The sequence below is a fragment of the Phalangium opilio genome, unplaced genomic scaffold (genome assembly GCF_054372755.1).
Source record: "Phalangium opilio isolate 3A_F unplaced genomic scaffold, DU_Popi_V2 ptg000025l_1, whole genome shotgun sequence".
Taxonomy (NCBI): Eukaryota; Metazoa; Arthropoda; class Arachnida; order Opiliones; family Phalangiidae; genus Phalangium; species Phalangium opilio.
In genome coordinates, this window is record NW_028324156.1 from 2,761,547 (window position 1) to 2,777,455 (window position 15,909).

At 37.4% G+C, this 15,909-nt stretch overlaps 2 protein-coding genes across 2 annotated transcripts in view; both read left to right on the plus strand.

Moving 5' to 3' along the window:
- The first annotated feature begins 2,142 nt into the window (after positions 1-2,142).
- LOC149691735 (mitochondrial tRNA-specific 2-thiouridylase 1) lies at positions 2,143-6,368 on the plus strand. The gene is made up of 5 exons (XM_089869193.1): positions 2,143-2,325; positions 2,698-3,422; positions 3,951-4,175; positions 4,268-4,365; positions 6,237-6,368. Exons 1-5 carry the CDS (start codon positions 2,238-2,240, stop codon positions 6,283-6,285), a joined length of 1,185 nt encoding a protein of 394 aa, XP_089725319.1. The 5' UTR covers positions 2,143-2,237; the 3' UTR covers positions 6,286-6,368.
- LOC149691736 (uncharacterized) overlaps positions 6,257-15,909 on the plus strand; it is a 57,011-nt gene continuing 47,358 nt past the window's right edge. Inside the window, exon 1 of the mRNA XM_089869166.1 lies at positions 6,257-6,478. Within this exon, the coding sequence (XP_089725292.1) occupies positions 6,257-6,478 (222 nt within the window). The remainder of the gene's footprint in view (positions 6,479-15,909) is intronic.

A 15,909-nucleotide genomic window follows, 5' to 3' on the forward strand; every position in this document is an offset into this window, starting at 1 on the left:
CCGCGAAAAAACTCGAAATTGATCGACTGACTAAAGTACAGAATTTTTCGAATCACCCGCCAGATATATCCGGTTTGATTATTGGTTGACAAAATATATCATACTCAGCGGGTGCCTAAGAGTAGTTTGGGGTCGTATTAATAAGAATTAGTTGAGAAAATTAAGTGGAAATTTGAAGGGGATGAAAAGGGGTGTTTTTTAATTTATACCACTCGTTTATATTGAAGTAATTAAATGAATTAGCCCGAATTAATTAAGAAACATAAAGGGGCCTAAGCTGACTAAAGTACAGAATTGTGGGAGGAGTTAAGTTGAAGATATCTTTCTCGCATGCACTACCGGCATCTTTCGAGCCTTTATCGTATCAATTAAAGATGAATATTTGGATTTCGTTGTTTTGAGGTTTCCAAAGGGTAGAAATGAAGGTTTACCACATTAATTTGTTTAATTATAATTATATTTGTAAGCTATATTGTGTAAGAAGACCTTGATAATTAAAATTTAAGCGTTTAAAGTGTAAAGATGGCCTTTTTTAGGGTGCCTAAGGGGGCGAAAATTTTAAATTAGCATGGAATAATCATAAAAGATGTTGAATAAGCCTTTTTCCGTGATAATTAGTCGTTCTAAATCGATTGTTTTATTTAATTTGCTCGACTTTCGGAAATAAACTCGAAATTGATCGACAGACTAAAGTACAGAATTTTTCGAATCACCCGCCAGATATATCCGGTTTGATTATTGGTTGACAAAATATATCATACTCAGCGGGTGCCTAAGAGTAGTTTGGGGTCGTATTAATAAGAATTAGTTGAGAAAATTAAGTGGAAATTTGAAGGGGATGAAAAGGGGTGTTTTTTAATTTATACCACTCGTTTATATTGAAGTAATTAAATGAATTAGCCCGAATTAATTAAGAACTGACTAAAGTACAGAATTGTGGGAGGAGTTAAGTTGAAGATATCTTTCTCGCATGCACTACGGGCATCTTTCGAGCCTTTATCGTATCAATTAAAGATGAATATTTGGATTTCGTTGTTTTGAGGTTTCCAAAGGGTAGAAATGAAGGTTTACCACATTAATTTGTTTAATTATAATTATATTTGTAAGCTATATTGTGTAAGAAGACCTTGATAATTAAAATTTAAGCGTTTAAAGTGTAAAGATGGCCTTTTTTAGGGTGCCTAAGGGGGCGAAAATTTTAAATTAGCATGGAATAATCATAAAAGATGTTGAATAAGCCTTTTTCCATGATAATTAGTCGTTCTAAATCGATTGTTTTATTTAATTTGCTCGACTTTCGGAAATAAACTCGAAATTGATCGACAGACTAAAGTACAGAATTTTTCGAATCACCCGCCAGAAATATCCGGTTTCATTATTGGTTGACAAAGTATATCATACTCAGCGGGTGCCTAAGGGTGATTTGGGGTGGTTTTAATAAGGATTACTTAAGGAAATAAAGTGTAAAGTTACAGTGGGTGAAAGGGGGTGTTTTTTAATTCATAACATTGGTTTTAATTGAAATAATTAAATGAATTAGGCCGGGATAATTAAGAAACATAAAGGGGCCTAAGCTGACTAAAGTACAGAATTGTGGGCGGAGTTAAGTGGTCCTAACGCCGTCAAAGTAAATCGTTATTTTTTAAAGAATTAGATGTTTTGAATGATAGAAAAGCTTAAATTCGTAAAATGTTAATCATTTTTAATTATAATTAAATGTATTTTACTCCCCATCGGTCCCCTTGGTGAAAAATAACGTTTAGGATGAAGTTTCCTCTACCGCCGTTTCGCCCGACTGGGATTTTAGTGATTTCCGACCTTAGGCAACCTTAGGCACATTCGATTTTTTCTGTACTTTAGTCTTGCCCTAGGTTTATAATTTAAATACTCTTTAATTCAGATAATTGTTTATAACATTTCAAGACGTCTAATTTAGGTCAAATATAATGTGCACATATTGATTTTTCTATTATTATTCGAAGTTAAAATGCACTCTCAAAACCTCAAAGTCGTATGCAAACTTCGTTTCCCTTCCGTCAGACTCAGTTGTCCACACTTATATTAAAAACCGTAATTGGGAATAGGGGCCACTCTACTGTCAAGTAACTTGGGCATAGGTTTGAACTTTGATTGGTCGCGCCGCCTAGTGATAGAAAGATATCAGTGAGTTTTTGAACTGTAGTCTGCGAGTTGGCGGTGTGTCGGTGCTAATTTTTAACTATTTTAATTTTAATTAAATGTTAATTCAAAGATTAAAAACTGTTGCTTGTGGTATTTCTGGAGGCGTAGACAGCGCAGTTTCGGCTCACTTACTCAAGAAATGTGGTAATTTTCTATTTTAATGTTATAACGTTTCCTCATAGCCTTATATTTTTCCGCCATTTTCCTAAGCCTTGGCTTATTATTTTTTGGCTTTTTGCACCCTTTTCCTAAGCCTTGGCTTATTATCTTTTGCGCCCTTTTCCTATTCCTAAGCCTTGGCTTATTATCTTTTGAGGTGGAAAAATTTGTACAGCCAAGCTTGGTGAAAACCAGGAAGTTTCCCGAAAATGCCCAGCTCTGCTTTTGCGCCCTTTTCCTAAGCCTTGGCCTATTATTTTTCTTGCCATACTAAGCCTTGGCTTAATTAAATTGTAATTTCGTTTATTTCATATTTGTCGCGCTTTTCCCAATAATATGTATTCTAAACTAATAAAGGTTACAATGTCATTGGAGTATTTATGAAAAACTGGGATTTGACAGACGAAAATGGATTCTGCAACTCAGACAAAGAGCTAGAGGATGCCGATTACGCCTGTAAAAAGATAGGAATTGGTCTTTACGAAGCCAATTTTGTGAAGGAATACTGGAATGATGTCTTCAGCGAACTTATCAAAGAGTATCAAGATGGTTTTACACCAAATCCTGATATTCTCTGCAACAAAAACATCAAATTCAAATCATTCCACCACCACTGTATTGAGAAATACAACGCAGATTACATAGCTACCGGTCATTACGCGAGAATTAGTGAAAATGTAGGACACGGTGTTAAACTTTTGAAAGCCAAAGATGAAATTAAGGATCAGACATTCTTCTTATCACAAATATCCCAAGAAGCTCTTCAAAAAACCTTATTCCCTTTGGGAAGTTACGTTAAATCAAATGTAAAACGGATAGCCAATGAAATTGGTCTCGAATATCTTGCTAAGAAAAAAGAGAGCACCGGAATTTGCTTCATAGGAAAAAGAAACTTCCAGGACTTTATAAACGATTACGTATCTCCAAAACCCGGAAACTTTGTAGACATTGAAACTGGACAAGTAGTTGGACAACATAAAGGAGTTCATTGCTGGACAATAGGTCAAAGATGTCATATTGGTGGTAAACCAGTGGCGTATTACGTAGCGAAAAAGAACACGGAAAATCAAGATATATACGTTGTAGGTTTTCAGGGTTCGTACACGACCTGGAAAACCTGGAAAACCTGGAAAACCTGGAAAAGTCAGGGAAATTGAAAATGGGCCTAAAAAGTCAGGGAAAAGTCAGGGAAATTTAAAATGGACCTAAAAAGTCAGGGAAATGTCAGGGAAAAATATATTGGAGGGAAATTTAAAGTATAATGGTGACCAGAAAAAGTTTTGTCTGAGATTTGAGCAAATCCCCAAATTCGCGGAGCTCGCTTCGCTCGCTCAGGTTATTTATGATTTACTTTAAATTTAATTTAAACGAATTAATTGGCTAATTTTTATAAAAATATCTCGTGCAAAAATTATTTGAGTGAATATAGATTGGTTTTCATATACGTTCGCCATGTACGTTATTGCAAATGGTCAGGGAAATTTGTGGAATTTAGTCAGGGAAAACCTGGAAAAGTCAGGGAATTTCATTCCAAAGATTTTGTACGAACCCTGGTTTTATATTAACAACTCTTAAGAAATTCAGCGTTGTAAAATCAGAGGATATTGTAGGCCCCTGGACACGATCATGGTTCCTTATTTCGTGATTCTATAGAGACTAACAAACCACACTTCATACACTCTGTACCAAAAGAATTACAAGGTCCTAATGGCATTTTAAACTGCGAATTTCGCTTTCAACATGGCGAAAAACTCGTCAACTGCGCCTTAATTAAAAGAGGTGTTAATTGGTTTGTTCATTTTGAGAACCATATTAGAGCATTAACTCCAGGACAGGTATTTATTTAATTTTAATTAATATTCTCGGGTATCATATGATTCCTTTATGGATTTTAAGGTCTTAATTAGTTTAATTAAATTTATTTCAGTACGCTGTGTTTTATTCAAATGAAGAATGCCTGGGAAGTGCCAGGATTTTAAAAACGGGACCATCATTGTACGAAACAACTTCTTCAGTAGCAAACAGGTTCGAAAGTTTAATTAATATGGCTTAGATTTGTAGGCGGGCGCGGGAACTGTAGATCTTGTAATTAAGTGTGCCTTAAAAGTTAAATAAAATAATATTTTAAAAGCTTCTTTAATTGAAATCGTCTAAAAATTGGCCATTTTTGAAAAACGCGGGAAAAGCTGCTATTATAACCAATCACAAATTAACTGCGGCGAAACCCGCCAGATGTCGGTAGCGGCGCAATGAGCGAAAAATAAAAATTTATAGTTTCAAAATAAGCCTGGTAGATGGCGCTAGCTTTGGAAAATTTTGAAATTTGTTGCAACTTTTCCCGCCTTTATAGACGATTTCCTTTTATGTTGAGTAAATTTAGTTAGGTAAGCGTGAGAGGGACCCAGTACCTTAAAAAAGAATATTATTTACGATTCCTCATCAATCGCTTCATAATCATAACTCGATAAGACTGTTAAGCCTCGGCCTAAAACGAAAATAGGGTCCGCTACAGCTCGTTTATTACAAAACCCCGCTATGATCCTAAGCAATTAACTAACTGGCTACCATATAAACTTATTAACGTACGCTTAATTATAAAATTAAACCCATCTTTTCAAATGACTAATTCAAAGTTTGAGATTTCTTGGGAAATTCGCTTCCTGTTGTAGTTCTTTCGCGAATATCGCGCAATAAACCAAAGTGACATCACACAAATTTAACACGATTTGTAGGGTGTAAAATTGTAGATAGAGAAGAGCCAAGTCGAAGGTGCCGACGGTACGGGACCCCAAATAAAAGCCGCGGCCTTTTCTAAACATAGAAAGTTTTCAAAGGGAGGAGGTTTGAAGGATAGACTATATAGAGGGGGGGATGAGACGTCGCGGCAGTGACGAGATCAGGATGGAGGGAAACACCAAGGGGACCGTCACTAATGAGGCACCCATGTATCACAACTTAAGATTAGCCAGAGATTCGATAAAAAGGCTTTCAGATTATCTACGTCACAGGGGTGTGACAACATGAGCCAACATTTTATACTTTAGCGGGGGCAAAATGGCTGCCTAATGTTAAAGTCCCATAGAGTTGAAAATTTGAGCGAGGGCCTTCGCCACCCCGTAGTTGGCACGCCCCTGCTACGTCATACCTTAGATCACGGGAAAATGGAGTGGTAATGATGATGGGCGATCTGCGGCACTGAAACTCTCCAAGTGTACCTTGACCACGCCCCTACCGTTCGGTAGGCGATTGTTAAGTGCTGCCGCGTAGTGCCGTTGTACTTGTATGAGAACTAGCTTCTATTTTTAAGACAGAGGGGGCGTCCTTTACGATTCTACCTACGTGCTGAGGATGCTGGGAGGACTTTGGTGCCGTTCCATAGGCGAGGGGTACAGAGGCAACGTTATAGGTATGGGGATTACCACTCCATCCCTTTCTCCTTTAAGCTTAGATTAGACTGGAAAGAAAGATATTCATTTTTGTTTTAGTTAGTATGGTACCCCTTGGCAATTACTGTAGGAAGTTGGCTGTCTCTCGAGTGGCTTTGCTCGGCGTTTCATCCCCTCCCCGTTACGTATTTCCCCTCCTTGTCTCCGACAGCTCGCCGCCGAATTTTAACTGGCACTTCGCGCGAGCCATGAACGGCCGTCGGGCGTGGGACTGACCTCTCTCTCATTTGTGTGTCTTTTATATCCCTTCAATAAAGTAAACTTCACCGCGTAACGCCCCGCGTTTTATTTAATAATTTAGACGTGTTATACATTTTGTGTGTGTTTGTGAAATTGTAAATTCAACTCTCCCCTTTTTTCGCGAATGTATGGCTTTGACTTTGCCAGTTGTAATTTAAACCAGAGGTCCCGCCGCTGTGACTCACGTTTTTGGTCTTTGACCTCTTACAGATCGTCCTCGGACGAATCTAATGGTTGTGAAAGATTCGGCCAATCGTAATAGCCGCAACATGACGGATTTAATACCACCACCACCACCTAAAGGTGCCAGTGTCACCGGAAGGAATACCAACTTGGGTTTACCAGTTGACCGCAAACACAGGTTGAAACATCGATTCGAAGTGGTCAAGAAATTAGGACAAGGGACTTATGGCAAAGTTCAACTCGCCGTCAACAAGGAAAGTGGTCAAGAAGTGAGTACTCTGTTTATTTTTTCAGCATGATTTCAAATACACCGGTTTTTTCGAGTTCTAGTTGGGGTTTATAAAACTTGCGTTTTAATCGAGGGGCCGGTCACGTGGTGTAATCGGTGTACACAGCTGTACCTTTGACTGTACTAAATTGATTACGCGTAAGCGGCGTAATCTTTAAAAACCCTACCCTTGACAGAGTTAAAATGATTACACTTATTCCGTAATCGGTGTACAGTGATTAGCCCCTCGGTTTTAATTTTGTATAAATTATTTTAGGCAAATTTTTAGACATAAGTAACTGTATAGTTTGTGGGAAATTTATATTAAAAGCCCTACCCTTGACAGAGTTAAAATGATTACACTTATTCCGTAATCGGTGTACAGTGATTAGCCCCTCGGTTTTAATTTTGTATAAATTATTTTAGGCAAATTTTTAGACATAAGTAACTGTATATTTTGTGGGAAATTTATATTAAAAGCCCTACCCTTGACAGAGTTAAAATGATTACACTTATTCCGTAATCGGTGTACAGTGATTATCCCCTCGGTTTTAATTTTGCATAAATTATTTTAGGCAAATTTTTAGACATAAGTAACTGTATATTTTGTGGGAAATTTATATTAAAAGCCCTACCCTTGACAGAGTTAAAATTATTGCACTTATTCCGTAATCGGTGTACAGTGATTAGCCCCTCGGTTTTAATTTTGCATAAATGTTTTAGTCGAATACTTAGACATAAGTAAACAGTATATTTTGCGGGAAGGAAATTTAAAAATATTTTCAAAATTGAAAACAACAAACACCGTCCATATGCGCAAATAAAGTTGCTTTAAAACTTTCTGCGAATGTAATTCGAAACAAGCTTAAATGCTACTCAAAAATGTGCCTATTCTCGCTTAAAAATGAGCGCGTTTCTTTACCACATGGAAGAGGGCCAAAAAATGCTCCAAAAATTACCATATTCACGCGAAAAGTTCATTTAAACATTCCCCTCATTTTCGTATCCATCAGGAACCCATCAAAAGTTTATTAACTTTATTTATAAATTCGGTTTCTTAATAATCTCAAAAGTCAAAAGGGTTCGAACGCCGCCGCCGCAAAATCGGAAAAAAGAGTGTCGTATTTCGCGCTTTTTCTTTAAGTAGTAATCGTTAAAGCGGTTCAAAGTGGTATCGAATATATAAAGTATAGAGTAATGGCACCTCCCTGCCTTTGGCTACGTTATGTTCTATGAGAAATTAACATATAGTGCCACTACTCTATAGTCGCAACCCTTCAGGCTTAACTGGCTCGTTGCCCAAATAACTATAAACGTCCTAATTTGACTCATTTTGACGTCGTAGTCTTTCTTGACTTGGAAATAACTCGATCTTGTTACGTACATTTTATTATACTATAGCTTATATCAAGCAAGCCCCTACAGTTAGTCCTATATTATTTCTCTCTACCGGTACCTGTATACCGACTCTACTCAGTCTCTCACTCTCTCCCTCTCTCTTTGAATAGTGGTCACGTGACCCGGCATGTTTGTGTTATAGTTTCGACACCTATTTGACCCGATTATATCACTATCAGGGAGAGCTATATGTTTTAAAATATAAAGAAGGAATAAATTTGCCTGTACGACTATGAAATTAGATCTGGAAAATTGGGGGTATAATAGAGAGCTTTCAGTTGGAGGAGGAGCCATATTGGTGGTTTTAAAGCAGTAATGAAGCTGAGACCACAAACCCAATATGGCTACCAGAACAGCGTTAAGACTTGGGAGGTTGTGACGTACTACTATCCCATCTGAAAGCTCTCTATACAGGGTGTTTCTGGTAAGTCTGGTGGCATAAATTAAAAGGGATGTTTCTTCTTTGGGAAATCGATTTTGCGAATCGAAAATGTTTGTAACTTCTAACTTCCATCTCCATTTTGACCCACAAGGGACACTGTTTTCATGTTAAGATTGTAAAGAGTATTTTACGGATGACCCCTTTTAAATTTTTAATTAAGAAACTCATTTAGACAAGGATTAATTAATAATTTAATTAAGGGGTCATCCCTAAAATACTCTTAACAATCTTAACTTGAAAACAGTGGTCATTATAGGGTCAAAATGGAGATAGAAGTTATCCCTTTTTCGACTATAAATCGATTTCCCGAAGAATATGATATGATCTCTCTTTTCTTAATTTCTGACAGGCGTTTTAGAAACACCCTGTATAATAATTATAGTTCAGGGAGACTCTTGATATAAAAAGGTTGTGTTAACGGCTTAATAAGTTGTCAAGGTTGTTTTCAAGTTTTATTACTGAGAAGTCAGACGTTTCCTCCGGTTAAATGATAAAATAAAGTTAGCTTAAATCTCGTGATTCGATTCAGGTTTTTTATTATTATTTTTTTTTTATCAAAATTATAAAATAGTAAATTTTCTCGGTTCAAAAGGACGTTTTTTTGTTTTATTGTAACATTTGAAATTAATACACTCTTCAAAATTCCGGGAGTAAATTATAGTCTGGTGTGTTGACCACCTTGTTGTCTTAAGGCTGGACATTGATGGGTATGTGAATGGACAACAAAGACATATTTAATTAAGATATGGCTTCTAATAATACATTCTTCCGTCGTTTCTATCAAATATGTAATAGCATAAGTTTATAAGATATGTTCCTTATATGACGCTTCCTATACTTCGTAATACCTGAGACTTACAGCTCGAGCTAGTTCTAGCAGAACGACAAGCAAGAATTGAAGTACTACACTCGGTGGTTAGTTTTTGCCGGACGTCCATCTAGGTCCTATTTAGTCTGTAATAATTCTTTGATAGCACCAAAACCAGGCCTCCTTCGCTTTACCTCGAATCTATGACCTACCTCATTCACTTCATGACAAGCTCCCGTTTGTAACCAGTGACAAACTTATAGATGGAACGGAACATATATAATGAACTTATGGTAATATCGAGAATAGTTAGATAATCATACCTTTATACTGTAAAAGTATGACATCTCTCTCTTTCACTCTCTCAGAGAGATTAATTCCTCTGTATTCCAATTTTATCTCGGGCCTAACGAGTCTCTTTTGTCAGTCAGACTCCGCGCAAGTACATACTACTTATTTAGAGCACCAGCTGTCTTTAGACCTTGACAGATAGGAAAGAAATCCGGGGGCTATAATTAACCCTCAGTAAGTAGAAAGATTTTGAAGAAAAATAGATCAAAATTAGGTCTAATTTAATCCTTTGTAAAGTCGCCAACCAACCATATTTCCATTAAAATTGATTTAGGCAAATACTTAAACCTATTTCAATTGTCATGCCCAAAAAAAAAACAAAAAATAATATTTAAAATACAAAAGGAACACGTTTTTTACGTTTTTCTAGCGTAACGTTACGAAACTTTGGTTAGGATATATCTTTTTATTATTACCGGTATTATGATTTTGACCTTCATGCCGCTGAGACTGTTGTCTGTTGTGTCCAAAAAAATCGTTTTCTATGACCACAAAATCTAAGCCCCTCTCTCTTTCTCTTATTCGTTCCACCTAAAAAATTACGTAGGTGTATCTCTGTGTTGCTTGTATAAGCTTTTGTGTGTGTTTTTTCGAGGTTCCTCGCCGTGTGTTAAGTCATGCATTTACTTTGATTTATATGGAAAGTTACATTTGAACACACAAAAAAGAAACGTATAATCTGACCTTAATGCCGATTTTAAACTTTTCCATTTTTTAAAAATTTTTATAGAATTTATGACCTTAGAAACCGTCAATAGATGCAAAGAAAACGCTTAAAAAGTCGTGCACATCGAGTTTATGTTAAATTTTTAATTTCGCTAGATTTTTCTCCATAATTCCGTACATTTTCAACCTTATTTCCCCTTATTTCACGAGATTTTTCTCCCTTATTTTCATTATATTTTCCCTTATTTTTCACGAGATTTTTCTCCCCATATTTTCACGACATTTTTCTCCCCATATATTCACAAGATTTTTCTCCCCTTCATTTTCACGAGATTTCCTCCACTTATTTTTCACGAGATTTCCTCCCCTTCATTTTCACGAGATTTCCTTCCCCCTTATTTTTCACGAGATTTTCTCCCCCCTTATTTTCACGAGATTTTCCACCCCCTTATTTTTCACGAGATCCCCCCCCCTTATATCCACTATATTGAAAACCCCTTTAAACCCTCAAATTTCTCTAGATAGCCCTCGTGAACATCACATTTAATTTCAGGGAATCGCGTGCAGTGAAACTATTGAAGGTTTGTTGACACAATATTTTATGAGATGCACGCTATAATAAGATTCACTTATTTTGCGCGCCAGTCCTTAATTGAACCATAGCAATAATCCTGAAATATCCTTAGTAAAATAAACCATTCTCTTTATCAAGGCCCTTGAAGTTAGAACCTAAATTTTATCTCGATACTTACTGTTTATTTTAAATTAGTAATAATATAACCCCAACCCGAGATAAAAATGGTATTGAAAATAACCCTAATCTAATCCTGTGAAACTAAATTATTTCATCAGCCCTTTTTTTTAGTGTCTTAGGAAACAATATATCAACATCATAAATTATAAAATTCATAACCGTTTTTATGTTAAACTGTCAAAAACTCCCGCCTTTTATTTAAAATTTAACCGGGAAAGTCAAGGCCTGCAGACGAGAACTTATAACTTAATCCTTATATTATGCAAATCAAAGGAGAATATTTTAACTCCTTATTTAGTCTTGCTGATAAACTGTTTGAACGTTACGTCGATCTTAAACGACTTTAAATTATCAGTTTTGTTGGAACTTTTTCCTCTCCTCTCCTTGACGCCAAAGCAAGCACGCTCTAAATGACTTCATCTATTATCTTTTTTAGTCGAGAACGACAGAGATAAGATTTTAAATTGTTTTTCCGCCCTTTCCCTAGACTTGATTAAAAGTTCGTTATTTGAAGTAAAACTATCCTCGTGAATTGCTATTTTTGCGTAATAGACCATTTTGGAAATTACGCACAGAGAAACCAACGTACAGGCCGCCATTGTGGTGTTCTCCTTCGTACTTTGGAGCAACGTCAGACGGAGCCCGAGTTCACTAGCCAACCGAGGGGCCAGTCACTTAGCGTAATCGATGTACACGGCTGTACCTTTGACTGTAGTAAAACGATTACGCGTAAGACTGCCTTTGACAGTACTAAAATGATTTCGTAATCGGTGTACAGGGTCTCTCAGAGTGGTTAGCCCCTCGTAGCCAACTGACACTGCCTCTAGCGGTGCTTCTTGGTTTTAGGGAGAATACCCCAATGGCGGTCTCTCCCCTGTGTGTTGGTTTGTCTGTATGTATTTAAGTTCCAAAATGGTCTATTACGATTGAATGGTCAATAAACACCCCAGGGATGCGATAGCCAGCATGACTTTAAGCCTGGAAAGGAAGATAATGTTGTTAGCGTTAACAGTTTCCATATAGGGAACACTATTGAGTCGACAAACATGTCAAAAATCTGGGTTATTTCAAACAGGATTTGCGAAATAATCAATGTAGAAGTAAAATTACCATATTAGCTAGCCAACATTGATCAACTTGATAATGCCCAGAACTCTACGAAGCAGGAATGCATACAGCTACTGGGAATCATTATGCCCCCATATCTCTTGATCTCACACCTTGATAGACCTTTCGATGTAAAAAAGAAAAGGGGTAGGCAACCCTTAGTATCGGAACATACAAGGGGGTTGATGCATTGCCATCCGTCTCCGCAAAAAGACTACAGCGCAGGCGCGAAATTAGCGAGATGAAAGGCAAAGTTCTACCCCCGTGTCTTTCCCTCTTAGTTACATCATAAGTTTATAAGTGATATGTTCCTACCATAAGTATGGCAACATTACCTATACTTCGTAATGCTAGAGACTTATGAGCTCGAGCTGGTTCTAGCAGAACGACTAAGCGAGAATTGAAGTCCTACACTCGGTTAATTAGTTTTGCAGGACTTCCATCTAGGTCCTATTTAGTCTGCATTACTAAGCCTTTGACCAGCCCCAAAACCAGGCGTCTTCGCTTTACCTCGAATCTATGACCTACCTTACTCACTTCATGACAAGCTCCAGTTTGTAACCAGAGATTAACAAACTTATGGGAAACAAATCTTATGAACTTATAGTTACATTGAAATGGTCTATTTCTGTGCGGTTTGAGTAAAGGCTCTTTCAGACGATCCAACTTTTTGACTCAGCTCGATGGGTCAAAAAGTTGTATCAACTTGCCCAACTTTTGAAGGGAAAAGTGAAATAAATCCTTATTATTCACACGACTAAACTTTTACCACCAAATGGAACTTTTTACGCGCCACCTACCTTGGCACTTGCGAAATAACCCGCGAAAAAGGCTTTTTTGTAATTCATTTTGATTGGCTGGAGAACTGAACTTAAAAAGTTTTTTGGTGACTCAACTCATCCCGCGTCTTTTCACACGATCCAACTAGTTGATTCAACTCGAGTTGACCCATCAAGCTGAGTCAAAAAGTTGGATCGTCTGAAAGAGCCTTAAGACTCTTAATTTTATCGTCTTTGTAACTGTAATTTGAACCGACATTAATAAGGCAACCTACGTCTTGAACGTAGCTTAAGATTTAATTTCAGTCTGAATGGACCTTGACGAGGGTTATCAAAGCAGGCCCTTTTATTTCTTCTTTGTTTCTTGACTTATCGTCTATATTTCTACGGTGGTGGTTGGTTGGTTTAAGTCTTTAGAATTAATAGGTTTTCCGTTTTTCTCGATGTACCTTTACCTTTTTTCCTCGTTGCGTGGGCTTGCCCTTAGAACTCGTTAAGAACTTACCGTAAGTTCTTGTGGTAGGCATATATAGTAAGTAAGTAGGAGTTGTGTGTGTAGTAGTTGGAAAAAGCCCCTTGACGTGTCTTTAGCCCGTTTCCGCCCATTTTCCCCTTCAGACTGACTCTATAAAAAAAGTGGAAGGAATGAAGTATTATTCAATTGGCTATAGACCTACATTGGTAGCTATGAGCCGGTATGCGGCCTAGTGATTTTTAAATACGTTAGGCCAGAAGTGAGATGAGACTAGAAGTACTGAGCTAACCAAATTCTTCACTCGGCGAAAGTGAATATTCTTGATAACACAAGAGCGGTTGGCCCTCAAGTAGCGGTTTCTGAATTTTCCCTCCAAAACGTGAGACGCTCGCGGTGGTAGACGGCCGAACTAGATTCAAGCACAGGCGTCCGTGTTCGGCCGCTTTAGTTTGAGGGGAAGGGGGTAGGAAATGTTTTTGGAACTCGACCAATTTTTTTCTCTAGCGTAGGCGCGATTGAAGCGGCGTAAAATCCTCAATTGTTCACTAGTGCCAGGATCTACCATCAATGCTAGAGCCCTTCACTTCTAGTCTCATCTCACTTCTCGTTAGGCCTATTCCTGATTATTTTAAAATACAAATGAAACATTTTGGAAACGTTTTTGAAGGCTTTTAAATATTTAAAGGCAAAAGGGACGTTTTAAAATTAATAAAAATATTACTGTGTTAATTTATTTAAATGTATTCAGGATTATTTGAAATTTTTAAAAATTTTGCAATCAAAAAATTGGTGAAATGATATAACTAAAGTCGAGAGGGTAGACGCTCTGGGTTTCTGTGTACACCTGAGTTCAAAAGAGTTCAGTTTTGACAGTACATTGAGTTCAAAGCCTTCGGAAGTCACTGTTCAGCTTTGACAGTTCAAGACCTATTGTACACTGAGTTCTCAAGTGTCTACGTAAAGTATGTTTCGCCGGTACTCCAGTGTACTTTTTAATGGGATACACAACGTGTTAGTGCGAGGCCTATCAAGCTTATATTTCATCAAATAGAGCTCTACTGGGCATGCGTGAATTTAATAGCGTTATCATTGCATTTGGAATCTATCCGCTGAGTCATTCCACGCTTTACAGTCACGTGACAGTGCCCAATCACTACTCCAGGAAGTAGTAACGCTACTACTTCAAAATATAGTTCTCGACACCAACTTTATACATCCCTTTAAAATATGAGAGAGAATCTAGCGGTTCAGTTTAAATCAGTACTTGGTATGACAACATTGCACCGTAACTGAGAGAGATGGAATTAAACCACCTTCGCGTTACCTTTTAATATTTGTTTAAATATTAATTACCTAATCATTAATCTTTTAAAGCATTAGAGTAGCTTCTTCCTATATAATACATCTATATTGATTTCAATCAATTCCACCCATCTTGACTGCTGCTTTAATATTGGCGACACGCGCCTGGCTCTACTTGTGTTACAAGGTTTCTTCAAGATTGCTAGATTGTATTTAAAACTCCAGGGAACCGTTCGTAACCCTCAGAAACGTAACGTTGGTTTCGTTCCGGAAAAAAAAGTGAAAGAAAAGTAAGCTAAAGGGCTGGCTTCTCCAGAGTTTATACAGCCGATTCTATTTTTGAACTTTGTACGATCTGCAAAAATCCAGCTCGCGCGCATCGCGAATGAGATGGAGGTTTTAGTTTTAGGCTTGTAAAGGTTGGTTTGTGGTTAAAAACGAACTGATACGCATCGCCGGAGAACGCTCTGCTTAAAAGCTCGATCTCTATGTTGCCTTTACATTACACGCGATTTCGCCGCCTCGTCTGGGTCGCACATGTTTGTGTTTTTACGCTGTTGTTTTCGTAAATTCAAATCCCATACGGATGTTTGTAAAGTTCAACCATAATCGTATCTTAAACCGGGCCATGGTTTAAACCTTTAAAACAATTTATCAATCATTGATTACTATTTGGAAAAAAAGAAACAACGTTTTCAGCCCAAAAACATTAACGCCCTTATCCAAAATTTCTTGTGGGTTTTCTATTCCTTGGGTTTAAAACTTTGAAGTGTAGGAAGTTGGACCCGGGGGTCCTTCTAGAAAAGTATTTAGATTAAAACTCCTACTACTTCTAAGGAACTTAAGTTGAAATTCGTGTCTCACTAGAAATTCGTAAAATGAAGAAATCCTGTTATTAATACCAAAAGTTTATAGATAAAAATTAAAGTATACTTCGTTGAAACTTGCTCGTGCCGTGTGATACGAGAAACTCCCCCCCCCCCCCCACTTTTCCTCTCGGAATAGTGTCGACCCCCCGAGCGTATGATTACCTTCACGATCGCAGCACAGGGAAAACACGCGTGACTAGGCTCATATAGTACCAAGAATTAACGTTTGGGTCGCCACCATAGAGAAATATTTACCATAAACCTTTGACCTCATAAATCTACTCTTCTCGGATTGGTTATCTGGTTCGTGTAGAGGTTGAGAGGAGGGTCGTTTGCTTCTCATTTTTACATGGTTGGCGTCTAAAGCCAAAGGCTGGGAACTGTGAACGAAGTACACTTTATGTTTAACTATGAACTTTTGTTAATACTGTTTTACTTCAAATTATGGGCTACCAAAGAATAAAAAGTTAAAAAAAATCCA

Excerpts from the sequence above, each read along its gene's own strand:
- LOC149691735 (XM_089869193.1), top strand. The coding sequence starts at position 2,238 with ATGTTAATTCAAAGATTAAAAACTGTTGCTTGTGGTATTTCTGGAGGC. Across the intron at positions 4,176-4,267 it reads GAGCATTAACTCCAGGACAG|TACGCTGTGTTTTATTCAAA; the intron begins GTATTTATTTAA and ends AATTTATTTCAG. Across the intron at positions 4,366-6,236 it reads ACTTCTTCAGTAGCAAACAG|ATCGTCCTCGGACGAATCTA; the intron begins GTTCGAAAGTTT and ends GACCTCTTACAG.